Source organism: Mustela nivalis, assembly GCF_964662115.1.
Source record: "Mustela nivalis genome assembly, chromosome: 6".
Taxonomy (NCBI): Eukaryota; Metazoa; Chordata; class Mammalia; order Carnivora; family Mustelidae; genus Mustela; species Mustela nivalis.
The window spans coordinates 99,389,068-99,416,216 of NC_139025.1; the positions used below are offsets into that span (position 1 = coordinate 99,389,068).

Sequence of the window (27,149 nt, forward strand, 5' to 3'; positions counted from 1 at the left end):
TGTTTTCTCTCCTGAATGAACATCCTGTTTTCTTCCTGGGATCATATGCTCTGACTGGTATGCCCTCTATTCTTTCCCCTTCTATTAATAATGATACTCTAATGACATCTCCCTGCCCTTAAATCGCCCATGTGCTCCCCCCCGCCCCAGCTACTTCATCACCAGCTTTATGGTGGGGCATGTGATTCAGGCTTAAATGAGTCAGCATCATCCAAATCCCCTGGGCTTGGGGAGCTAAACTGACCCAGTCAAACTGAAGCCTAGGGCAGAGAGAGACCTGCTCTTCCTTCTCATCGGGGAGCACATCGTCCTGGAGCTCCAAGAACCGGTCTTGGTCTGTGAAGGAAGAAGCCCACCAAGAGCAGAACCAAAAGTGACTTGTTGGATCAAGTTCTACTGAAAATCAGCAATGCTTATTTTGGGCCATGCAGTTCAATCAAGTCCCCTTGCGGCCGAGGCAACTTAAGTTGAATTTTCCATGACCTGAACTGGAAAGCTGCCTGGGGTAGCCAGGCAGGGTTTCACATTCTCCACCACTGTGACGGCCTTTCTTAGAATGTTGTGTCGTGGGCATGTGTTCCTCACAAAGCAGAATACCCACGCCTGCACACAGACCTCACACTGACTGGCTCGGTCACCTTGTGCTGGACATTCTACACCATTCAGCAGAGGAAACTCCTGGAGGCTCTAAGTCCATTCACATTTTTGATAGCCATATCAAATGGCTGGCTCAATGAAGGGAAACACGGAAGTTTACAAATCCTGGACTGAGAAAGAATTACTTCTTTCCTATACTCTTCTATTTCTTATATGTTTCCTACTGATAGGGTATTCAGGAGTCAAAATGATTACATGATTAAACCAATGCAGAATCTAGACAAGTCTATTTTCCACCTGTTGCCTCTCCCTTGCAACAGATAGGAAATACAACATCAGCCTTTTGTTTGTTTGGCTCAGGAGAGGCCTGTCCAACACTAAGCTGAATCATAGACTCTTGGGGCCTAGAAGAATCTTAATTTTTTTGTCTACCCACCTCGATCTGATCCCTGAATCTCTTCTTCATGACACTCCTGGTGGACGGGGCTTCTGCCTGGACACATGCAGTCATGGGGAGCTTGTGTCTTTTCACTGTCCCTTCTATCTCTTATTCCGGATCTACCCTCCTGACAGTACCAATCCATGTCTTGTCTTACGTAAGAACCCTCAAGTATCTTAAGACAACTCTTTGGAAGCTTTTATCCTTCAGGTATTAATGCTGGCAGGACAGGGTGGAAATATGGACACAAAAGAAAAGGGGACAAAATTATTAACTTAAAGCCTAAAAATGTATATTGATTCTTTTTCCTTCTAATGTCTGCTTTGCCAACATGTAAAAAAGTCAAGTCAGACTAAATCACTAACTCATTGATTCATTTACTCACTCTCTGCCAGGCACTGTACTGGAGTTTAGGACCTAAAAGATGGATAAGCCACAATTGCTGGTCCACAAAAATGAGGGATTTATTTAAGGTCCCTGAAAATCAGGGTCAGAGCTAAGACTTGAGCACAGAGCTTGCATTCTCCTTTAAATGCCACTCAGTATTTGGATAAAATACAGCTTGTTAGATTCAAGGTTAGATTCAAGGGGGACAGTGTCCCCCCCAGAAAGGGATGTTTTCAGGCATTTTAAGGAATTCTTTCTTTGTGGGCTGACTCTACATATCATTGCTTTTTTTTTTATTTTTTTTGCCCTGATGTATTTGACAACATCGTTTGGCCTGCTGAGATTTTGAGATGAGCTGCAACTGTGGCCAGTACCTGTTTCGTAGAGGAACGGGAAGGAAAGAATCTTGAAATCGGGAAGGAAAGAATCTTGAAAACTAGTCACATGTAACCATGTTACTTAACATGTGTCTTACTGGTTTGATTGTGGATGAGATTCAAAACAGGACTTAAAGGAAAGCAGCTATGGATCAAGAAGGAACTGAACACAGTTTGATTTGTGTTTCAGAATTGTAGGACACACCTTTCATGCTTTGATGTAAGTAAAATCTGGTTCAGTAGAGTCCAAGAGCGTCTTTGGGGAGATGGTGATGAGAAAGGTAGCTGGAGGTATGGAAAAGAGGAGGCTATTCATACCAGATGAAAGGGGACCGCGGAAGGATCTAGGCCAGCATTTTTCAGACTCTGTTTACCAAAGTTCATGTAAGATATTACTTAGACACGTTAACCAAAACTAAGAGAGCAAATCAGAACTGTCCTGGTGTTTGTGTGTGCAAGCATGTGTGTATGTGTCCAGGGGTGACTTACCACTGACTTCATGTCCTGTTTTCCCATCATTCTGCACTCACTGACCTAGCATACCTCTATCCTTTTCCAGATGAGAAAACTGAGATCTATTGTGTGTGTTTGCCAGGGGGAGGGGGAGTAAACCATATTCTGACAATGATTCAACTTGTCACCTGCCGGGTGTGTCACTTGTCACCTCCTGGTCCTCTCTGCCCTGAGTCAGTAGCGTTGGTGGCTGCCTGGCTAGGGTGACAATGGGCCGTCCAAAGGGCATGGGCTGGAGGAAGGCCTTTAGCTGCCAACTTTCTCTTGTTTCCTATATTTTACCAAACTAGAACCAGGACTACAGTCACGCTCTCCTCATGCCCAGAAGAGTGCTCTTTGCAACCTGTTTCTGAACAGAAAGCAAGACAAGCTTCATTACCCTCTTTGGTCTTCTTCCCTCCTCTGGCCTCCTTTCCTCATGAGAACATTCTATACTCAAGCTTTCCTTTCCCTCTCCCCATGGCGCTCACCACCTACAGGCTTTGGCAGAGTGAGTCCACACTCAGTTCTGACTGGCTGCCTCAGTTTCCCACAATTCCTTGGAGCTGACACCCTGACCATGTGTATAACCAGATAACTGCCTCCTTTCCTAGCTCCCGGCAATCCTGGGGACCCTCTTTCCACCTGGTGTGTCCCGAGCAATCTTTAGCCCTAAATGAAATCAGCTCTTTGCTCCTTTTAGGCAACCCACGGAGTTTTCAATGAACTTAGCTTGTCCATTTGATTGGCACTAAAGAGGGCTGGGTTCTTAGCATTGGTGGCACTTTGCTGAGGAAGAATTCCCAAGCCCCCCAAGCATTAATCCAGAACTGTTAAACATCTGAAAAGTAATCTGTGCTCAAACAAAACTAGGGCGGGTCTGCCCCCTTTTTAACTTAGAGTCCCAAATCTACCCAAGTTTTCTATACTGAAAAAAGTGGTAAGTAAAACACTGGAGTACGGTCAGAACTGATGTCCTTGTTGCTGCTACCTTTGAGGACCACGTCCCCCAGGGCCCTGTACCACCAGCAACTCTCTGGTAGACAGGGAGCATGCTGGGACAGTAACTTCCAACTCTGCACACACCAGCTGGAGGCAGTACTCGAGTGGACGGTTGTGCCAAATAAAAATGGCCATTTGGGATCAAAGCCTCTGGGTACCTTTCTCCCCACACCAACCTTCTAGGGTGGGAACCAATCTGGCCCCGTTGCTGACCACTTGGTCATCATGAGTGAGTCACCGGATGGCTATTGGAATCCCATTTCCTCCTCTATAAAATAGAAGAGTTGGAGGAGATCAGTGTAAGATCTTGTCACATTCTGAAATTCTCGGATCCCATGAAGAAGCAGACAGCACCCATGAAAACCAAAAGGGATACAGTGGAAGGGCTCCCAGACCACAGAGCCCCACTGGGGAGAGAAGATGGCAAAGTGGCCACCTGGAAGTCAGATTGGGCGCAAAATTCATGACTTCAAAGTTCAGTTCTATTTCTGGGCAAAGCCGATTATTTAAAAGTCACAAAAGAGTCATGGTCCCCAGTTACTGAACTAAAAATGACTAGTTTCTGTATATAATTCTATATATTATGTTTGTGATTGTGAATGATAAATTGTAAGTCGAAAAAGAAAGACTGTAAAGGAAGGCTCTTGTGGGATCAGAGAAGTAATTCATTTTAGTCCTATCTGGTGTGAGACATGAGACATGGTCATATATTTTCAGAGTTACATAGGTAAATCCCTAAAGTACTTCCTGGAAATATAACTAATACTAATATTACCTTGCTCTTGTTTACCCTCTTATATTTTTCAAAGTGTCCTTGTAGGCATTAGCTCATCTGAGCATGACAACTCCCTACCCCAGCAGTCTAGAAAATGTCCTGTGATGTGCCAAGTCCCTCAGAGGCATATGCCAGCTGACCTTGGGGGCAGAGATCTTAAAATGTAATGATTTCCAGCCTCAGACTGGCTCCCAGTCATCTCAAAGGGATACACGAAATTCTCAACCCCGATTTCATTACCTGGTCTCTGCACGATCTCCATCCTGACACACCACTCCTCTCCTCTACCCCTCTGCCCTCTCATTTCTACCTTTCCCTCCCGGTGCTCCTTTAAAAGTCACCTAGGGAAATTCCTCAAATGGGAGGGAGACGAAAAGAACAGTAGTAGTAGTGGTTCCCTACTGAATTTAAGTCCTGGAAGGCTACTTCATACAACATACTGCTTCAGACCTTTTTCTTTTACCAGATGAGTCTCCTTTTGACTGGAACGCCTGGAAGGTTCGTCCCCATCCTTTTAGCCTAGGAGCCTCCACTGAGGCATTGTCCACTCTGTGAAACCTTCACAGCTTCCAAAAGTGAGCTGACCTCTTCCTCTTGACGCCAGAGTGTACCACCTCCCGTAGGGTGCCTTTTGCATCAAGTGCCATGTGTTTGTTTTGTACTTATCTCTCCACTAGACTAGCCTCTTCGAGGGCAGGGACCACATCTGTTTCATGTTTGTACTTCCAGTGCTCAGTGCCAGGGCACAGTCCCTGTGATGACAAATGTGTGTCGAAGTGAACTGAAATGTACGTCATACAATAATTTAGGAGTTGCCATAAAATCAAACCAACATGGGGTTAGGGTTTTTAAAAAGACAGGGTGGGGGCGCCTGGGTGGCTCAGTGGGTTAAAGCCTCTGCTTACGGCTCAGGTTGTGATCCCGGGGTCCTGGGATCAAGCCCCCCATCAGGCTCTCTGCTCAGCAGGGAGCCTGCTTCTCCCTCTCTCTGCCTGCCTCTCTGCCTACCTGGGATCTCTGTCTGTCAAATAAATAAATAAAACCCTTAAAAAAAAATAAGACAGGGTTCATTAGCTTAGCTGGCTAACTGCATATACCTCAAATTAACAAGTAATTTATCCTTAGTGAAAAATGTCATGTTTCTAAGCTACCCATATTTTGGGCATTCCTTTTACTCCATTTTTGTTCTATTTTAGAGACATACTGGGAACCCACTTCCTACGTCTGCAATAGGCAAGTAACAAGAAATCTCTTGATAAGCATAAGATAGATAATGAGTTACATGATTCCTGGGAAGAAGCAAATGTATATAAGTGAACATCTTCCTACCACTTAAATTTTACCTCCGCCTTTCTTTTTTTTTTTTTAAAGAGAGGGAGAGAGAGAGAATGGGGGTGGGGGACAGGGGCAGACAGAGAGGGGGAGAGAGAGAGAGAATCTTAAGCAGGCTCCACACCCAGCAATGAGCCCCACATGGGGCTGAGCTGAAAGCAAGAGTTGGATACTGAACTGACTGAGCCACTCAGGCGCCCCTCACCTCTGCCTTTTATGGAACATGAAATCTTATTTTTTTTTTAAAGATTTTATTTATTCATTTGGAGTGAGAATAAGCAGTGGGAGAGGCAGAGGCAGAAGGAAGAGCAGACTCCTCACTGAGCAGATGTCCGATGTGGGGCTCAATCCCAGGACCCTGGGATCATGACCTGAGCCAAAGGCAGATGCTTTGGCTCACTTTGTATGACTTTAAACATTACTATACTTTCTTCCTTCCTTTATTTATTTATTGTTTTCATGGGGCTTGAACTCATTACTCTGAGATAGAGACATGAACTGAAATCAAGAGTCAGGACACCCAACCGACTGAGCTACACAGGCACCTCTAAATATTAGTATACTTTAAATGTCTATATCCTAAATAACGAGAATAAAAATAAATTAAACATTGAATTCAACATTGAATATAAAATAATATTAAATTATCAAAATCAGAAGCATAGTCAAAGGCTTTTAAACATGAATAAAATTAAGTATAAAAACTAGAATTTTGGGGTGCCTGGGTGGCTCAGTGGGTTAAGCCTCTGCCTTTGGCTCAGGTCATGATCTCATGATCCTGGGATTGAACCCTGCATCAGGCTCTCTGTTGGCTGGGAGCCCATTCCCCCCCCCCCCCCTCTGTCTGCTGCTCTGCCTACTTGTGATCTCTCTCTCTCTCTCTTTCAAATAAATTTAAAAAATCTTTTTTAAAAAATGAGCTCAAATTATATTAAAAAAAACCAAAAACCAAAAAACAAAAACCCCCTAGAATTTCAGCACTAGCTTTTGAAAAGTGTTTACTATTTTAAAATAGTTTTAAGAACATACGCTTTGTACTCCATTATGAGACAAATGCTCTATCCAGAACACAATTTATTACTATAGAATAAATGAATGTTTAAAAGACAGTCTGTCAATTGAAAACAACAACAACAACAGCACATTAAAATAGCAGGTTTCCAAGACAAGTTAAACAAAATATTTTCTCCTTGACAAGCTGCTTACATTTAAATGAAAACAGGGCAAATTTGGTCAATAATATGGATTGTATATAATAAAAAAGACCTTAGATCATGTTAATATAAGGATCAGAAAACAGTAAGTTCAATTAAACCCACCCAATTATTTAGCAAACTTTCAGATACAGCAAATAAATTAATCTGTTTTAAATGAAAGTGCTCAGATAAGTAGCTTTTTGACCTAAGTTTCAGCAGCAGCAATCACAGCAAAGCAAGAATCTGCTGAAGCAAGGCAAAGCCCCCATATCAAACAAATGGTATTAGTAATCAAAAAGCATTTGCAAAACATATTTCCTTGGTTAGTAGCAGGGGGGTTCTGAGCAAACGCCACCTACAGCTTCCCTCATACTTTGATAGATGATGCGCAGGGAACCAACACACATTCCTTTTACCCACAAACGACCGGGGTATCCTGCTTTTAAAAGCAGGGTATTTCATTTCTGTACTATCTTAGGAAAAAGGCCAGTCATTATACTATTAAGAATGCATGTCTTTCACTTTTAAAATCTTCTATTATCCACTTACGTTGAACTTGTATTGGGATTTAAGAATGCCTCTTTATTGAGACAAGTAATACGTCATCATTTTGTTCAGCTAACAGGCCTGACAGACCTTGTCTCCTTCAGTTAAGATCAGCAGATCTCTATTTCGTACATTGGTGGCAAAAGCTAGCAGAATAAATGAGAATTAGCCAATTGGTAGCAAAGGTTTTTAATCCCAAAGATCCGGACTTTCCTTCTACCTTAGCCTTAATTATTCTATTTGGCCAGATGATGGTATGTTCTTTTCAAGAAAAATGATCTCTACATATTGCAATAATTTATCTGAATGCCATTCTTATGTATTTTTAACAAAAACGTCGCCATTCACTATATCTCTTATGTTTTTGATCCTTTTCACTACTTATCATCTTCTTTATTTGAAGCAGATTTTTAACAGATAATCTTGATCGTTACAACAATATCTTGCTTGCATTTTATTCAAATAATTCTTAAAAACAGCTTAAAAAGCCGTTTGGAATAACATCAAGCTTGCCATCAATCAAACGAAAAAATTCCGCTGGCGGTTGTATAAACATCAGATCAAGTCTGATGTCTTCAAGGATTTCAGAGTGAACCATAAAAAACTCCATTAACTTCTGACAAAGAATGCAAATTAATCACAACATGGGGTGAAATGAAATTAAAGGCTCTTTTCTAATCAATGACAAGGCGGGATGAAATATTTGTTACTCTCTCTGCACTCAGACTGCCTGGGATGTTTGCGCTTCCCTCGCGAAGCCCCAAATGCAAGGTGTGAGCACAGATTCACCCGCAGTTGCCGTACGGCCCTCCTGCCCCCCCCAGAGCTATCTGCTTACCAGTCGTGGGGATTCACAAAACACACTAATCATCTGAATCTCAGGTGCATCCAATTTGTTATTCACACTCTCCCATGCCAGTGAAAAGCCTGGCGCAGACAGATGCACCGGGAACCCTAAATGACAGTTTTGGCCTCCGGAAGTACGATCACTACCACAAAATCTAGTACAGCCTCCAGGTGAAATGTCTGCAGCTCCATATGGAGCAGGGAAAATTAACAACAAGATGAAAATCACGGCAGCAGCGGGGAGTCGGAAGTTTTGAAAAAAAAAAAATGAAATTTAAAGATGAAGAAAGAGAAGTAATAAATTAATGGGGTGTGAAAACATTCAAAGCTTTACAATACCAGGGGCACTATTTGCTCAGATTTTTTTCCTTTTTTTAACTTCAGGTCATTTTGATGTAATTTATTAACCAAGATCAGGAATTGTAGCCAAAAGAACAACAACATTTGTATACACACAAAAGTATTTTAAATACATTTGTATCTGAGTTATCTTCACTTTCCTGTGGCATCCTGCTTACCAAATTTCCAAATGCCAGGGCTGGCGCGTCCCCTGAGAAGGCTCCTTAATGGATTCACTACCGGCTTAATGCAGGGCACCATTGTAAAGTTTGAATGAAGGATGACAATTTTTAGCAGGCAATCTTTTTCATTTCTCCTAAATTATGGCATCATTAAACAAACCATTGCCCACCATCATGTTTTTTAAGTCAACTGAATTTGGATCTAAAAGATGAACTATGCACAGCTCCAGTCCTTGTCCAGACCTGAGCATCTTTCCAGATTACTGATAATGCTCAACTTTTCAAGAAGTGGAGATACTTTCTGGTGGCGAGACGTTTAAAAACACAATTCTTCATGATCCTATTGCTTCGCAGTCACCCAGAATTTCATGGCACTGGGGTCGGGGAGAGCTCTGGAGCCCTCCAGACCCTTGGATCACTCTGCTAAACACACAGTAGGAAAAGCACTAGGGCTCTAGGGAACGGCCTGTCATCATCTACCATGGCATGGCCCCCGATGTTTGGCATTTCTCATCCACAAAAGAGGGCCCCTGGAGTGGAAAAGGCAAACCAGGAGAAGGGCTTGGAGGAACTCAGGGGGAAGAAGAAGGGTGGCATGAACAGCCAACCGCATTCGGAGTCCACAGAGCCCAGGCATTTGGTTAGCTGCCTGCAAGTCCTAGGCCTGCCCGCACCAACTCAGCCCCGAGGCAAGGGGCCTCACCTGTCCAGGCCTCAGTCTTCTCACCTGGAGGCTGGGAATAACAGTCCCTGTGAGGGGGATAGACAGCCTGAGTCAGATACAGGAAGTGATCTGAAGCTCGATGTCAGAAAGGTGAATGGGAGACATTGCTGTTTCTCTATCGTAAGTTGTAGTAACACGGCTGTGCACTTACAGTGGCTCCTGAACTTTTTTCCCATAGAGTCCTAAACTGCATGCCAATGAGGCTATGCAACTTTAAGGCCTTAAAGGGAAGAAAACTAGACAGTGCTTCCCAATAACAAGTAAAAACCCAACTCACAAAACAATAGAGTTCCTACAGAACGATCATCTCAACAAAAAAATCCAGTCATTTGATCTTTATGGTGGCCCCAGGCCACCAATCTCCCTGATACATTCCTGACACCCTTCCCTCATCTGCATCCCCACTGGATACAGTGTGTCGCCGGCAGGAAGAGGCACTGCTAACGACACTGTCAGCTGCACTGATGCTGGGCCGGTGGAGGGACAAGTCTCCAAGCGGGCCTCTCCTCCCTGCTTTCTTCTTGGCTCAGGCCTTGCTCTGCTCTGGCCGCAGCTGGCAGGTTGCTGAGCACATCCTTTCTGCGAACTTTGGTTGACGATGAGAAATTCTGTTCTGTGCTTTGAGTTCAAAGTAGCCATGTCCTGGGATTGTTCTCAGCCCTGGACAGAAGGGATGCAACCCTCTGTGATCATGAGCACCTATGAAAGGTTTTCATGTGTTCAAGGACCAGACCAGTGGGTGACAATTAGGATGAAGCAGTCAGTCCTTGGCTAGGTGAACAGAACTCTGCTTTGACTGGATGGCTGTTTCTAAAGTAGTTAGTTTCCTATCACTCGCGGTATTCAAGCAGAGTGTAGATGACTGCTTCCAGAATATGGCACAGAGGTTTGATTCGATGTCTGTGATTCACTCCTGCCTACTACACTTGGGATTCCATGGAAACAACCCCACTACGGTTCAACACTGAGCAAATCGAACATTCCGAATGCCCCATTTATGGAGGGGACGCCATCTCACAGAGTGGGGGGTTCACGTGAGATACGAGGGGCCAAAAAGAAGGTATTATTCATAATCCAGTGTCTGGAATACTATGAAAATAAACATTGTTCCTCATGTACTTTGAGGACAAAGTGAAGGGCATGAAAGACATCAATACAGTACCCTTTCCCAGTTTCCAGTCTGTTGTGCAACACCAGTAAAATAAATGCCAACTCAACCAAACGTCACTGCTGATTCTAGCCAATGAAGCACACAAACTTCTGTTGAAAGATCTGGGAAATAGGCCTAATGGCATCAAAGCTGCTTCTATTATTTCAAATAAAACTCCCAGTTTGGTGACAATATTCTATCACGATTCAAGGAATACGGCTTTCCCCCCACTCTGGCATCAAGGTTATTACTAACTAGGGAGTCCAGCACATTAGAATTTTCCAGCTTCCACTTGACTGATCAAGTAAACGTATACTTAAACATTTGAGAAAACAGAACTGCAAAGGTGTACAGCCTCCTTCCCAAATTTGACCAGAGCATCCAAATGCTTCATGTGTCAAACGCAACAGCTATCTGCATCTTAGACTCATCTCTTATCAAATCTCATTGGTTAATTACTCGACACATTAGGAATCTCAAGAACATAGCTATGTTCTCAATCTCTGGCACTTTTATGAGATGGCTTACAAGTTTTTTACTAAGCCTTCTCAGAGAGAAGACACGTAACAGGGTCTCTGCATTTGCAAAATTTTAGGGGATTGCATAAATTGGTCGAACAGTGAATTGTTTAAAAATTACTGACAGAATAAGAGGCTTACCAAGATAAATATTCTAATGAGCTATAAATCCTGAAAATGTGATTTTAATTTGATGGGCTACCTAGAGCTAAGCAGCAAGGCTGTATACACTAAAATCTGACTAAATGCTAGCATGCATGCCAAGTGATTACATTTTAGATTTTCTCTTTAAGGAAAAGATTATGTTTAAACAAAGAAGCCTACAAATTTGACAAGCGAGTGTAACACTCTTGAACCTAATAACTTAGACAATTTCTCTCCCACTCATCCGATGGCTTTAACTATAAAAGAAAAAGGATACAAAAGACACATTTCAGCAAGTGAAGGATCTTTAAATGTCCACATGGGTACCGGGAGAATTTGCTTAAAACAGCTTATAAAGATGGTAGAGTGAATGAGCCCCATCCTATTATTCAATAACCATGTTTGTGATGCATCTGCATAATCTAACCATGCATAAATTAGTATGTGTAATACAACACTTATTTGCATAATAATAGCAAGTTAATAGATGCTTAAAGAGCAGAGACCAACACCACCTTTAAATCAGACATGCCTCCAGGCACTTTGGCCTGTACAGACCAAGATGCCAGAAAAACAGTGAGCACCAACCGGAGGAAAACAGTCAATCCGTGCATTTTTCATCCTTCTAGACATTTCACTTATTTCGCCCGGCACACACAAGGGAATCATTTTCCAACCACGAAACAGCTTTGTATTTTAAGTGCTAGCACCCTCCTACATAAAAATCTTAAAGAAATTATAAAGATTGTCATCAACAATGGTAATATAATGGACAGTTTGTTTTCTTACAAATGTGGATAGGAAGTGGCCAATTTTTTTAAAAAACAGTATGTTCGGTATCACACCCCCATAAAATTGGGGCCTATTTTGTTTAGCAAAAGTGATGATCCAGATCAGGTATTTTCACCCTTCATCTCAACCCTTTAACTGAAATAATTTTAACTGAAACCAAAAGCTCAAACAGTGTATCAAGAAAAGGCTGTGCCTCTCCTCTAACCTCAGTGTGAGCACATGGCACGGGGCTAGGATAAGGCAAAACATCACCAATGTCACACAAAGGAAGAGCATGATGATGCCTTTCAACCTTTAACAAAAAGGAAAAAAAATCTGGAGTTTAAAAAAATCAAAAATCAATAGAGACTTCTAAATGACTCCTTTAAGATATCACTTTTCAATTTAACAGGACAGATTTATTTGTATGTGGCTCAAATGTTCACAATTGTTCCCTGCACCTTCATACATAGGAATGAATGTCACAGTGGCAAACGGCAGTAATGAACAATCTTACCTGAGGATATGGAAACCTCCCAAGAGCAAGCTGGGAAAGGAAATAATATTTGTCTAGTTATAGATTTGCATGCAGGGCAGATCTCCTTAAGACAGACAAATACTCCATTTCAGAACTACACCCAGCAACTATAAAAAGCTCACAACCCTGGATGCAGAAACTAAACTACTGCTGTAATTACCTTAAAAGTTGTATTTAGAATGGACATTTTCAAAGGGCATTGTTGCATCCCTGATAAAATATTCTAATTTTCACAACTGAACATTGCGATTATGTGGTTTCTCTTAGGAACAGTACCGGCTCTACGAGCATTATTCACACATTGACCTGTATATGACAGTTTTCATCTAGACAGAGATACAAAACCGGAGGAGACCACAGGCTTTTCCTCCTGTAAGATGGAAACACCTTACTGTTCCCGGCCCACGGTTCTGTAGAGTTTAGTAACAAGTACACAGGAAGTGTTGTAGGAAATGGGGAATGGGCCATATGAAATAGAAAATTTTGCCACTATTTTCATCAATGTATTAGTTTTTTTGTTCATTTTCTATCCACAGGAAAAAAAAAGACCTACCACTACTAGGGAAGTGTCCACTTCAAGGCTGTGAAGTCGGAACTACATAGCAGTGTAGGTAGGAAACTGGCACCATGAATCTATAGAGTGTTCCCAATTTTTTTCTTGATTTGTAAACTGCCATGTGTTTCTAGGCCAGTCACTTAATTGGAATTCTTGGAATTCTCATGTGTAAAAACACAATGATTCAACCAGGTACAGAGTTGATATAAAGTAATAAGAGAAAACTGACCAAATATACTGTAACATAGTTAAAGAAAATAGTGGCGAAGTTTTGCAACTTCATAATGTGGCCCACCTTCAGGCCTGAAATCCTTTCTATGTACTTGTAACTCCTTTCAAAGTAGAATCGCTGTAGCAGGGAACTTTGAAGCTGGAATGAATCCAAGAGAGCAACAACCCACTTCACAGATTAGAACCCAAAAGTTCCACTGAAGAGGTTCCCACACAGTTAATCAGGAGAAGCCTGGGGCCTGACTCTAAGACTTGCAACTTAATCCAGCGTTCTTTCCATAGTTTTACATTGCTTTTCTACATCTTGAGAAGTTATGCATTTATCTGAAAAACAAGGACACTATAGAAACATTATCGAACTCTTTTGGAATTGTATTTAGAATCATTTCAAAGAACAAAAGAACACTTACTTCATTTTATTAGAACTGTATTTTATCTTGGACTTAAAATTATACCCCATCAGCTTTTTGATCATGTGAATTATTTGTTGACTAAGGTTGAAATGGCCTGTGGGTATTATCAAAACCCAAAGCCACCTTCAAAGAATAAATATTTTGTCCCTTAGTAAGAACAGACATGAAGATGCTGAGGTTAATTTTCAAAGATCTAAAACCAGTCTGAGCAAGAGCAATGTAACAGGAATAAACCATACGACCTTGTAAGGTGACTGCTTTGAAAAGGCCAACACTCATTTGGATGTATATTTATATATGTGTGTGTGTGTGTGTATGTGTGTGTGTTCTACAATGCCTAGTCAGTTTCATTACCTTGCACTCATTCTTATATGCTCAGAATTCATCGATTTTCAAGACATAAAGTTATACAACCATTATTTCACTTAGTAAATATCATTAATCAAGGGATTAGTATAAAGTATAGATAGCAAAAACATCACAAGATGGCACGATGGAGAGAAAGTGTGGAAGTTAATCAAATTCCCCTTTGGGTTTGTGTGATTATGTTTCTCGTCTACATACTGCTTTTTAAAAGATTTTATTTATCTGACAGTGAGAGAGAGTGCACAAGCAAGGGGAGTAGCAAAGTAGCAGAGCGTGAGGGAGAAGCAGACTCTCCACCAAGCAGGAAGCCTGATGCAGGGCTCGATCCTAGGACTCTAGGATCATGACCTGAGCTGAAGGCAGCCACTTAACTGATGGAGCCACCCAGGTGCTCCTATATACTGTTTTAAATTAGAAAGGGGGGAGACGCCGCTCTCCACTCCCCCTACTCTAATCTTACCCAATATAGGCCATCCATTTGCCTTATATTTTGTTAATCAGTGGGTTTTTGGCCAACGAGAGTGCGCACATTGATTTAGGGGGAGCTGCTGTGGTCTACTATGGCAGTAATCGTAGGCAAAGCATTAGGACAAGCTGTCTTGACCTGACAGGCAGTGATAGCTCAAGAAAACCTGTCACCTGTATCACACTCACCTGTGGATGGCAGGTTTTGCATATCCTTCCATTTGGAATTATCAAACTACCAAGAGGAGGATCTCTCATCTAAAAAAGCTAACAATGTAATGACGAATAGACAACACTTAGAGTATTTTATCTCAAGCCATTCCATAAGCACTGTGTCACTCACTCGGGTACATGGATAATGTGTCACTGAGAATGGTGGAAGAATCTGTCCACATGGCTTACCAGCAGAACTGGCCCACAACACACAGAGTTAAAATCTAAATTAGGCCGGCAGGTACCAATATGGGATGCTGGTTTTTGTTAAAGGACAAAATAAGCAATGATAAACGGAAGGCTTAAAAAGAAGTGGCCTAAAATGAAAAATACAAATTCTTTCCACTTGAACACAAAGTCTCAAATTCTCAAGTCATTATTGTTCGCTGGCAAGGCCAGGCTACAGTCAACTTGGGAACGTGCACTCAGCTACTTGGTGCCCTCTGTCGTAACTGGCACGATGTAATAATGAAGACCGCTATCATTCATTTTCCCTATAAGACACCACCATGCACACAGAGAGACAATTCAGTGCAGGCTGGTCAGGTGGGAGCCTCTCCATACCTCTCTGCTTGGAAACAGGTGGCTGGCAGTGCTTAAACCGGTGAACTCATCATTCCTGGGACAGGCTTTGCTTTGTGTGTACTTCCCTGACATCCTACGAAATTTCAGTCCTGTCAACTACATTCCTGGGAGAACTGCACTCACGCACCTTGTAGCTCTGACCTCTCTGGAGCCAGAGGACAGAGGATGGCTCCTTGTCCTTGACCAGAGTGGTACAACCATCATTTCCTCTCTTGCAGCCTGTCACCACCGTGCTGCTCCAGTAGCAGGCCGAGGATTCCAATTTTGCTGCAGTGCAAACTGGCAGTGGCACCATTAGGCCGGTACCAAAAGCAGTCGTTTGAAGGCCCCGGGAGAGGAAGCTGCCTTCCGTGTATGTCATGTCCTTCGAGGTTAAACCAACTGTGGTGTTTTTGTTCCCCACTATTTGTCTTGTGGCAAAATAGAAGGAAATATATAGCCAGGCCCTAGACTCCTTTTATCAAGTTCAATTAGGAGAAGGTAAGAAAGGAAAAGGTCTCTCGGTAGATATGGCTGTGTGAAGAACAGGTTCCTCGTGAGGCTGTCAAAAGTCAAAATAAACACGGAACCCTTATGAGGAAGAGGGATCACATATGCTACTAGTGACTATTTCAGAGACAGGCGGACCTGGGGCCATTCTGTATCTTTTACCCCTACTGGTCTATTAATCTACTTGCATTTCCCCAGTTTTTATTGTCAAGGTATTATAAATTAGGAAACTTACAAAAGAGAGTATGTAATCTTCTCTGAAATGGCCTGCAGATATGTCACTGTACTAAATGTGTTTCAGATTTAATGAAGCTTTAATGTCCTTTTTAATTTTGCCTGTTTCTGTATCACCAGGGGTCGGGCAAGGCAATCAGCACTCAAGAGGGTGGTTTGGTTTAAAACTAGGAAAAAACTCATTTGCTTATGAGTTGCACTGTATTTTCTTAATTAAATTTACTGAGTAAAATGGTTTAAGTTCAGCCAACCAATGACCTTTGTATGTAGATTTAGATTTATAAATAGGTTAACAGTTAAAGGAAAGGGGGGAAAAAAGAATTACAACAAAGCAAACAGATTAGGACTAAGCCAATAGAAATCTTTGCTCTCTTTATCATCTTTACAAAAGAAGCATTTAGATATAGGCAGCTTATGTCCAGTTAGAAAAAAAAAAGCATATTGAAAAATGTGGATGCACGTAAGTGCCAGCAATTCATCAAATGACTCTCACATCCTTTTCATTCCCAGGAGGGGAGCGGTCAGTGCTGCAAAAGATTTGGAAAAGCCTTATTTATTTTGGGGGGTAGGGGTGTAGGTGGAGATGGGGGAGGGAGAGGATTCTATTTAATGTTAGATAAAAAAAAGTGCACTTTAATTCCAAATATTTAAGATTCAGCAAACTGCTAAATACTCTGTTTGTTGTGGGAAATTCACTATGGAAAAAACAGAAAGAATGCTCTGAAAACATTCACCATTGGGAATATATTTCAATGACAGTAAACCACTAACATCTCCCTGTAAAACTGAAACTGTTCCTTGGTGTCATCTTATGGATCTTTGATTTGTCCAATCATAATCTATGAAATACTCCTGAGTTAGCAGCATTTGAATATGCTGGATTTTTAATTTAAATAACAAATATGGGTGTGGGGGTGTGATCCTAATGACTTCCAAATGCATAGCCACTGGATGATGGAAACATCTGTATTTTAAGAGAAGGAAGGTATTTATTTACAAAGCAGCAAAAATGGTTTCTGTTGGTAACATGAATAATTATGGTCATGAAGTCACAAATGATAAAGAGAAAAAATACATTATAGCAAGAAAGCAAGTGGGGAAAACAAATTCAAAATGTTTTTGGTGAATCAGGTTTCTTACAATATCAACAATTCGTGAGTAGTTTCAAATTTACAGTTATACTGAAGAGCCCTGGATTTTTTAAAATTCTTAATTTAGACATATTCTATGTTTCTCAGCATAACTGCAAATTGAAAATAAGCATTTTCAATATAGCTCATGATCTAGCCGAAGGAGGACTTTATAGTCTGAAATGTTCTAAAATTTGTTCTTAATTACCTTGTGTACATTTTACACAATTAAATTTCCATCTAAGGATCTTGCATTTAGATTGTACACTGCAGTTAGACCTTCATTTTACAGAAATGCAGCAGCCACTTTGGAACATTCAGACACAGGGAAACTTTAAAAAATCAGACTTAACTACTGGATTACATAAAATTCCCTAGGTGAGATTTCATCCCACACCAATTTACACAGTCCTAGAGAGAGAGTTTAAATCATCTGAAACTATGCTGGTGCAGAACCATAATAAATATTAAATACCTCAAGATCTACCCTAAGATTTTACTTTTCTTCCCATGTATCAATTTCACTATCCTCCTACCAAATGGTTTAAAAACAATCCAAAGGATATAACAGCAATTTACCAGTGTTAAAGTGCTTTGGAGGTTAAACTGACAACAAAGAACACAGAAACACAAAGCGTCTTGAAGTAGGGTTTCAATTAAATGCAGAGGATTTAGTAATGCAGGACCAAAAAAAAAAAAAAAAAAAAAGAGTTACAAATTAATTTAATCTTCTGCCTATAGTTTGCAGCTGCACTCCAAAGTGTCTAGGGCTTAAGAACAAAGCCTTGAAAGGCCTCGGAGTGAGGAAAGCTTCAATTTTTAATGTATAACGCCATTAGCTGATAACTTGTGGAATCTGCGACCCCTGCGGAGGGGCATAAGTGCGAGTAACAGAGACTGATGAAGTGACATATTTGTTCGTGTCTAGAACTATGAGGAAGAGGGTTATTACTAACACCATCAGGCCCAACAGAAATATGCCCTAATAACCGGAGGGACCCTCCACGTTATCAGTTCTCACTATATCAAATAGATTAAAATCAAAACCTAATTCACTTTAATTAAAGACAATTAGTTTGTTTTACTGTTATTGTTTTAACTTGTGTGATACTATAATATATTGCAAATTAAAGATGGGGTAATAAATGTAATGAAAGCACCGAACTAAGTATACCTTTCTACCCTGGCTTGGAGAAATGAGCTCACCACTGGTGTCTATTGAAAGGAAATTCACAGACATCATCATTAAAAGTGGTGTGGAAACATTTCCCTCCACAATGGATAGAGTGGGACTGTGCATATCTCTTCCTTATTCAATTTATACTTTTCACATAACACTTTCCTATAAACTCTAAGGATTTCCTTAACACAAACAGAATTATGGCCCAATGGAGGCACCAGAAGCTTAATTAATTTGCCCAAGGTCATACTGCAGGTTGGTGGCAAAGCTTGTTAAATCACTAAGAACTGTGGGCTCTACAGATGTTTTTGGCAATGGCAAAGGACCCTGTCTGCAAAGGCCTTGGAGACTTCCAGTGGAGTGGATGAACCACGACAAATAACTCATTACAGTGTACAGAAGTGCCAAGTGCTCCAGAGAGCTCGCAAATAACATGCTTTCTTTGTGTCGAAAGAGCCTAAATGTGAGGTTCCCATCAGGAGTGCTTCTTAACATGTACCAGTATTTAAAAAAGAACTACTTGTCCTCACTAGAGTCCACGGATGAAAAGTACATTTATTTTAACTCATGGAGGCCAAGCACCGTAACACAAAGAAATAAATCAAGTCCTTCTCCATCATTTGGAAGGTCCTGCATCCTATCCCACAGATTACTAATAATAGTGGAGAAAAGACAGCATTACAAATAAATGTTTCCAATAGTGTGTGGTGGTTTTTTTTTTTTTTTAATTAGAAATGGGCTTATTACAGTGGACACTTAAATGGGGAGAGGGCAACAGTAATTCACAAGTACAATATCCTAATGCTATTCCATTAATTGCTTTATTTGTTTCACGGTTAAAAATGATGGCTTGCTGTAGCCTAACCGTGGATGCTGAAAAGCATGATACATGGAGGTCTCAACCTGGGCAAACTGTACCTAAACTTACACTTTATTGCAGCTTAGTTCACAATCTTCACCTAATATAGGGGTATATCCCAGCGCAGCAGGAGGATAAATCATCCTGGAATATTACTCCGGCAAAGTTTAGCTGTGACTGGAGCATATGTGCTTTCGAGCCACTGAAGCAAAGGCCCATAAAATACACTAATTACTGGAAGTTATGGTCACTGAGTGATTGATAGCGCTCTGCAAGGCAACGTCCTCATTTCCAGCGCTTCTGACGGGCTCATCCGCCACACAGCAATTATTAATTCATGACCCACCCCTCGGGCACTAGTACCTTTACTTCTAATTCTCCTGCTACCCGACCACTGCTACAGCTGGACACTGTCTTTCTTCATTCTGATGGCTGGGTAAGGATGATAAAAAGTAGATTTCATGCTAAATGCTATTGTTTGGAATCTTTAAACGTTGCTCGGTCCTTCTAACCCTGCTGTCCTGACATATAAATTCTCCTTCCTCTCCCATAATGCTACTTCTCTTGCGTCGTTTTCTTTCAGACTGTGTGTGTTTGTATGTGCGTGTGTACATATCTATCAATCTGTCTATACTACATTAGAGCAAAAACTTTGAATAGTTTTTTGCACAAATACTACGGTTTAAATGCAATATATAATTTCAAGTAGGCCATAGTAAATATGAAGCAGCTGACTTTTTTTTTAAAAAAGGAAAACAAACCCTATTTTAAGAGACCCACTTTTGTAGCTTTGAAGACACTCTTCTTGTCCCAAGCTGATTTCCATGGGTCTCTCTACTCAGAGCAATGCTAATTTGAAAATCTGGGTATATAAATCTCTAAAAGTCAGTGAGAAGCAACTGTAAAGGTCTCTTTTGATGGTGCTCTGTGCACTGAAAGGAAATTCAGTGAGAAACTCCACATTAAAAAGAGATAGCATTCAGTCCTGACGGATGAAAGCAAATGATTTACTTTTATAATAGAAGAAATGAACTTCACGTGTTTGCACAACTCAAAATGCAGTACTGGAGGTAGTTTCTCTATCTGGATTCTAAGATGATGTAATAACAGATGGACAGATGGAATTCCAGGTCACCTGTCCTTCCAGGGCTTGGCCCAAGTTACTCCTCCTCTTCCGTGGGGGGTTAATCCCTGAACAAAAGTTTGATGACAACTTCCTATCATTCTCTGTCGCCTACCATTCACTGGCCAGTGAAGCACACCCTTTCTGGGGACGTTTCCTACTGGCCTGCATCTTTCTGTCTCCAAGGCCTGGGAAATTTTAAATTTTGTTTGAGGGCAGACTCTTAAGTCATATACTTTTGTGTTCTCCATGACACCAGAAATGGTATTTTGCAGTTGGCTGACAAAAAACATTTGTTGATTATTGTAAATCCTCTGATGGTGAGGTCTTCTAGAGGCCACCCAACCTGGCAGTGCATGTTAGTTGTTTCTATGCTCTAATACTTTTTTTCTTTTTTATTTTTTTAAAATGTGGCCCCACGCCCACCCAGCATAGAGCCCAGTACGGAGCTTGAACTCACCACCCTGAGATCAAGACCTGAGCTGAGATCAAGAGTCAGATGCTTAACTGACTGGGCCACCCAGATGTCCCTCTGTGCTGCACTACTTTAATGAACATAGTATACAAACTTCAGTATTACGGGTTGATAGTCTTAACTGACAAGGCCCTCTTACACATCAGTGCTTAGAATAATCACTTTCACATATTTAAGCATTATGATTAATTTAAATGGCTTACTTCTTATTAAAGGCTTAGGGGTTGCAAGAAAGGAAAGAGACTGGAGTTAACTGTCTTCCAATCCATCTTGTGTACTTAATTCAATAACCATTTTAATCTTCATAGTGAGAATTAAGAAATGACACCCTTTCAATACATTTGTATCATGCTGACCTGTGTCCTCTAACAGTACACAGCTTCAATCATGGTAACAATCCCTGAAGACCTAGCTCTGGGTATGGGGGGCTCTGGGGAGGGTGTTCCTCCATTTCTAAACTGGTCAGTGGATTCATGCAGATGGGAGTACCTGAGAAAACATCAGTGCTGAGGTAGAGTCCACTGGTTCAAGCAACTCTACACTTCTATTTCTAGACATTTCAAAGCCAAAGGAGTCATCACCAGGTAGTGATCAGGTAGTGACCTATATGCTGCTCCTGAAAGAGAGAGAGATGGAGTAGCCACTCCCACCAAAGTGCCTTGCATGCAGGTGAAGTCATCTTGGATCCTCCATTCGTAACCACCATCTGGCTACACCCTCACTGGAGGGCCCCACAGATGCCACATCTAATGGCTGAACCCTGAGATTCCTAACCCACAGGATCCTGAGTAAATAAAGGGTTGTGATGTTAAGCCACTAACGTTGGGTGTGTGATTAAGAGCAACAGATAAATGAAATGCTTTCCTTGACATAGACGTCAGCCCTCCCTCTCACCTGCCCAGTGCTATGCACTTCCATTTCACTTTTATTTACCTTTCTACCTACTAGTTGAGGAGCTCCTGAGGGCAAAGTTGGTATCCTTACTGCCAACGCAGAAGAGCGCTACATAAATATTTACTGATTAGTTGGAGTTCTCACCTATCCACTTCCTAACAGAGCAGACACATTGGAGAACAGGTTAATTTTTGTATTTCTTTAGAAACATAAACTAAGAGGCGCCTGGGTGGCTCAGTCAGTTAAGCGTCTGCCTCCAGCTCAGGTCATGATCCCATGGTCCTGGATGGAGCTCCATGTCAGGCTCTCTGTTCACTAGGGAGTCTGCTCCCTCTCCCTCTGTCTGCTGCTCCCCCTGCTTGTGCTCTCTCTGTCAAATAAATAAATAAACTCTTTAGCAACAACAACAAAAGGAAATACACTAGGCTCTGGTTTCTAAAGACCAGTGATACATGTACACTCTGAAATATGGAATATGAAATATGAAATATGGAATACTGAAGCAGCTATAGTAAGCCTGGGAAAAGCAGTTTTGACAGACAAGCAGAATCATGATAAACCAGTCTTTTCCTTTATCTAATTTCCTGCTCATTTATGTTTACCATTTCTCTCTTCTCTTCTAAAACTACTTATTCTCTACAGCATAACGAAAGTGGCAGTCAGGGAACCTGACTGCTGATGTCGGGTCTAGTCCCTTCACCTTTCTTAAAAAGTCCTTTAATTTATCTGGATCTGTTTCCTTACTTGCAAAATGGGAGCTTTGATGTTTATATGGTGGAACAATCTTGGGATGCCTCAAATCACTGATTTTTCAGTCATTTCCCATCACAGTGTAGGGGAGCCTAAATGAGGTAATGAATATCAACTGATTTTGTTAAGTGTTAGGTACATGTAAAGTGTTTTGCTATCACCCTTGTTGTGAGAACACCGGACACCGAGCAAGAAGATGTCAACAGCTGCAAAAAGAGGACAGAGCACCAGACTTGACATCAGAAGTCCTCAATTCTAGCCCTCTTCTGCACAGGACTGGCTGTTTGCTGTCACTTTGGGCACGTCCCCTCCCTCCTCTGGCCCCCAGTTTGCTCACTGGCATGAGGAGGGATCTGGTTTAACAAGTTCTGAAGACACTCTCCTATTAAAAAACATTCTAGGGATGCCTGGGTGGCTCAGTCAGGCCTCTGCCTTTGGCTCAGGTCAGAATCTCAGGGTCCTGGGATTGAGCCCCACATCAGGCTCCCCACTCAGAGGGGAGTCTGCTTCTCTCTCCTTCTAGCCCCCTCATTCTGTCTCAAATAAGTAAAATTTTTAAAAAATTAAAAAAAAACCCTGCTCTAATCTTTAAGTAGAAGATAAGGTTTATAAAAGAATTGTCTAAATACATGCTATAAAAATGTTCAAGTTTTTATTTGCCAGTTCAGAATCAAAGTATGTGCGACGGTCTGTAGGAGCTTGAAGGGGATTTTTAAAGTGACTTGCAGGTTACTGGATTTCAGTGTTGATAGAATTGTAGGATCAGTGGTTTTCACCACTGGACATTCAAGGGAGTGGCCATGGTTCCCCAAATTATCACTCACAGAATTTATTAGTGACAGATGTCACTAGGAGACTGGCCCCTTATCTTTCAGATCTCAATTTAAGGTATCTTAACTTACACACCACACCACTCAGTTACTCCTATCGTACAACGATGTTTGTTTCCGTCTAATGACTTGCTGTTGTCGAATACCTTCTTGAAAATGTAGGCTCCATGAAGGGATCTTGTCAGTTTCATTCACAGCCATATTCCCAGTGACTAGCGTGGTGCTGGACATATAGTAGACACTCAATAAAAATTCTGAGTGATTAATGAATAAATGACTACATCTTATCTAACCTCATCCCTGTTTCTTCTACAAAGCATTTCTTCTTGAGAGACAAAACAAAACAAAAACTTAAGACATGGCATGTGGTTATTCAGTTACTAGGTAAATGGGGCATTTTTATTCGTAAAGGGGACGATTCCGCTGTGGAGTAGGATGGATGTAGGGATCTACCCATTAGAATTTTCTCCCTTATATTGAATAGAAAACCGTGGACTTTTTTTTTTTTTGGTCACATTAGCTTCAGAACGTTCAGTCTGCCAGTCACTGAACACCAGCTTCCTTCTTTTCCGCCAACAATCCTTCAAACATCTGAATATGGGTTGTCAAATGCTTGCTTTGGCTTCTTTTAATTTATCTTCACATGAAGACTTTGTTGACTTAATGCTGTCGGAAAAACTTAAAAATCAGTCTGAAATCCATCAAAATAATAAAACATTTAGCTGGGACTGCTAGCACCTGTTCCATCTTGTTTTGTCAATCTCACGGTTGTTCAGACAGCTCTGAGCACAAAGCGAGCTCAACAATGCCTCATTCAGCGGGAAACACTCACTTCGTCTGCCATTTGCACATTCACTGTGATCACTGACAACCTTGGAAAATGCACATTTAGGCATGGTAATCTGAGACAGCTGGATCCCTTCACAAACCTTGCAGCCGACCGAACTAGTCAATCCATCATCTCCCAAAGGTCATTTTAACAGCTCCTTTTTGCAGTAAGTTGCAGAATGTTTCAGATTTTAAAAATGACGATGGAAATATTAACTTAAGGGAGAATTACAGAAGGGGGAGTAGGAGCAGGGGAATGAGTGACGGATACTGTTACATGCTCTTTTTCTCAACATTCTTCAACGGAAGGGAAGGAGGCCCATGACAGAACTCCAGACCACACTCCTGCCCGCTTTCCTATACAGTCTGCCACTGAAATTTCCTTGTTGTTTGGACCCTTTGCTTTGATCCTTTTGCCTTCTGATGGATTTCAGAAGAAACTTCTGATCAACAGGTAAGATGTTTCACTAGATGGAGCAGCAGACCGAACATATGACTAAGACTCAACCTCCACTCATGTTCTTGAGGATAATTGTAAAAAGGGGAGAGGAGAAAATACCAGTATTTGAGTGGAGCACACCAAATGCTAAGTTTTATGGTCTAGAGAAGCTAACAGCAGCTGCTCATAGGGTATCCAGAGCCATCCGTCACCCCTCAGACCAGGTTCATAATCACCAAGGGCTAGAAAAGCAAACAAAGCCGCAGCTGGAGACCACTAGAGACAGCTGTGTCTCCGTGTGGTTTATGTAGGGGGTGGGGGCAGGGTTGGGTTCCTACATATATTTAGGGGCAGGAATCAGTTGTGGATAATACTCCATAATTCTCGTCACTTGGCAAAACCCAATACATAGATGAGGATGTTATTTCAAACAGAAGCTCACTCTCAAAGTCACTTTATGGGGTGGTTATTATTAAATGGAAGTGTTTAGAGAAGCACCTAGGATACTGAAAGTTCCTGCTTTCAAAAGAGGAGTACACTACTATTTCTCGCCTGCCCCCTTCACACTGTAGGCTCAACAAGGGAACACGCCTATTTTATTTACGAGTGTATCCTCAGCACTTTGCAAAGTGTGTGGAACATAAAAGGTGCTCAACAAATATTTGAGGAATGAATGAATTCTAAAGTTATCTTCATTTCACAGATAAGAAAGTGACACTTGGAGTAGCAAAATGACTACCAAAATCACACCAATTACAAGTAGCGGTGCCAACGTATCTGGCTAATCCAAAGTCTGAGCATTTTAAGAGTTCAAGAATTAGGATGGCAGCCCTTGAATCTGAAAATCTTATCACAGAATGAAAATTACCTACTCTTCACCAACTTCTCCAGAAGCCACTTTCTCAATACTTTTGTTTTCATTTCACATAGTTTTCCATGTTTGTTTGTAAATGGAGAAGATTACATTTCATTTTCTTGGTATCTAATGTGTCTTATCCAGCATCCAGTAAAAAATATACACACATAAAGCCAGGGTGTTACAAATGGGATATATTCACAGGTTTTAACATTTCCATAAAACACGGTGGTTCTATCCAAAAATTTTTACTTTTTTTTTTTTTTTTTAAATATTTACTTATTTTAGAGAGCGGGCTTGCAGAGGGAGAGAGAGTCTGAAGCAAACTCCCCACTAGCAGAGTTGGGTGTGGGGTTCGATCTCAGGACCTGCCAAAACCCAGAGTCAGACATTTAACTGACTGTGCCACCCAGGTGCCCCCAACTACTTTCACTTTCTATGCTTGGGTAAAATTCTATTGTACATGTCTATAGAAAATTCAAAAATTGTACCATTCCCCAGTAAAAACTCTGCTTCTCTAGACAAAACCACTGACATGCTGTTTAGAAAAAAAGGTTTTTTGTTTTGTTTTGTTTTTTGTGTTTTTTTTGCTGTAGGAATACTAAAGAGGAGGGTAATCTCTAAGAACATATAAATATTTCTCTTGTTATAAAGTCATTTTCTTTGGTAGTTTCTTCTCCTCTGTTTCCTCTACTCTTTCTTCTTAAAACTTCTGTTTTTCAAATTAGACTTCCTCACCTGGTTCTTGAATTTTCATTTCTCTGTTATTCTTTGAAAGTTCCTTTGTTACGGCAGCCTGTTCTTGTTTCCTGAATGCAGTATTTTCTCTTACCCCTCTGAGAATACTACAGGAGTTCATCGGAATTCTTCTTCACTGCATAGTTTCCAAGGCCCTCCAAGCTGCTTCTCCCCCCACCCCACCTCCTGCCAGTTATTTTAGGTCTCTGTCCTAAAGGCCTTCCTCACATGCCTCACCAAGAGTAAGGCACTAAAAATCTGGCTGGAAACACTGTGCTCATTGGTGAAACCTGTTGACTGATGTAACATGATGTAACATGAACCCCCCAGTGTCTGGATCTTTAAGACTTCTTGGTCCGATTTCCTTAGAGAGAGAGTCTCTTCCACCTGAAAGGTATTCTTGGCTGCCAGCATCCTAGGAACAGGGTGTGACAGGAAGGCTGAGAGGTCTCAACATTTACCATCCATGTAATGCCTCCATTTCTGAGCGAGACACAGTCTTCTACCTTGCCACATATCACTGATTTTACTCTTCCCCCAAAAGACCTCTACCTTCCTGTGTTGAGCTGAGGAGTGTTGACTGTGCACACAGGCTGAGTTATGAGAAGACTCTGTGGGTCAAATGGCTTACATGCTTTCAAATGGGCTTTCAACTAATTCTCTTTTCTTTGGTCCCACCTTCACGTCTAGTTCCAGATAACTCGTATCACCAATTCCTGAGCTTTTCAATGTTCTACAGGAATTGGGGTGCTTGTTACCTTCTTTACAGCTAGCTTAGGATTTCAGCATTCTCAGTGCTGCTAGGTTGTTTGCCACTGTTCATCTGTTTCCCCACACCCAAAATTTGGTTGCAGTAGTTTCCCTTTCCCTTTTGCTTTGTCTTCATGGAAGTACTTTTTTTTTTTTTTTTAATCCCTTTATGGTTATTTTTAGTGGAGACTGAAGTGAAAATGGAAGGTATGGCATGTTCTGTGTTCCATGCTTTAGCCAAATTAGTGGCCTTTTGGAACTAAATAGAAATATTTCAAGAGGTAATTCCTTTTAAAGAGGGGTTGATGGCTTAATTTTTTTCATTGTGACCTTTGTCCAGAAGCTCTGAAGTAGAGCTTCCATCTAAAGATGAGGACCCTGAAGCCCAGA

General features: G+C 41.3%; 1 protein-coding gene across 9 annotated transcripts in view; it reads right to left on the reverse strand.

Annotated features, from left to right (window-relative positions):
• Positions 1 to 27,149, reverse strand: part of MAP2K5 (mitogen-activated protein kinase kinase 5) — a 260,586-nt gene that overhangs the window by 73,026 nt on the left and 160,411 nt on the right. For 7 of the 9 annotated variants that reach the window (XM_082737010.1, XM_082737006.1, XM_082737003.1 and 4 more), the window contains exon 17: positions 12,335 to 12,364. The exons of the other annotated variants lie outside the window; for them this stretch is intronic. In XM_082737010.1, the coding sequence (XP_082593136.1) occupies positions 12,335 to 12,364 (30 nt within the window). The remainder of the gene's footprint in view (positions 1 to 12,334; positions 12,365 to 27,149) is intronic. 9 annotated transcript variants of the gene reach the window in all.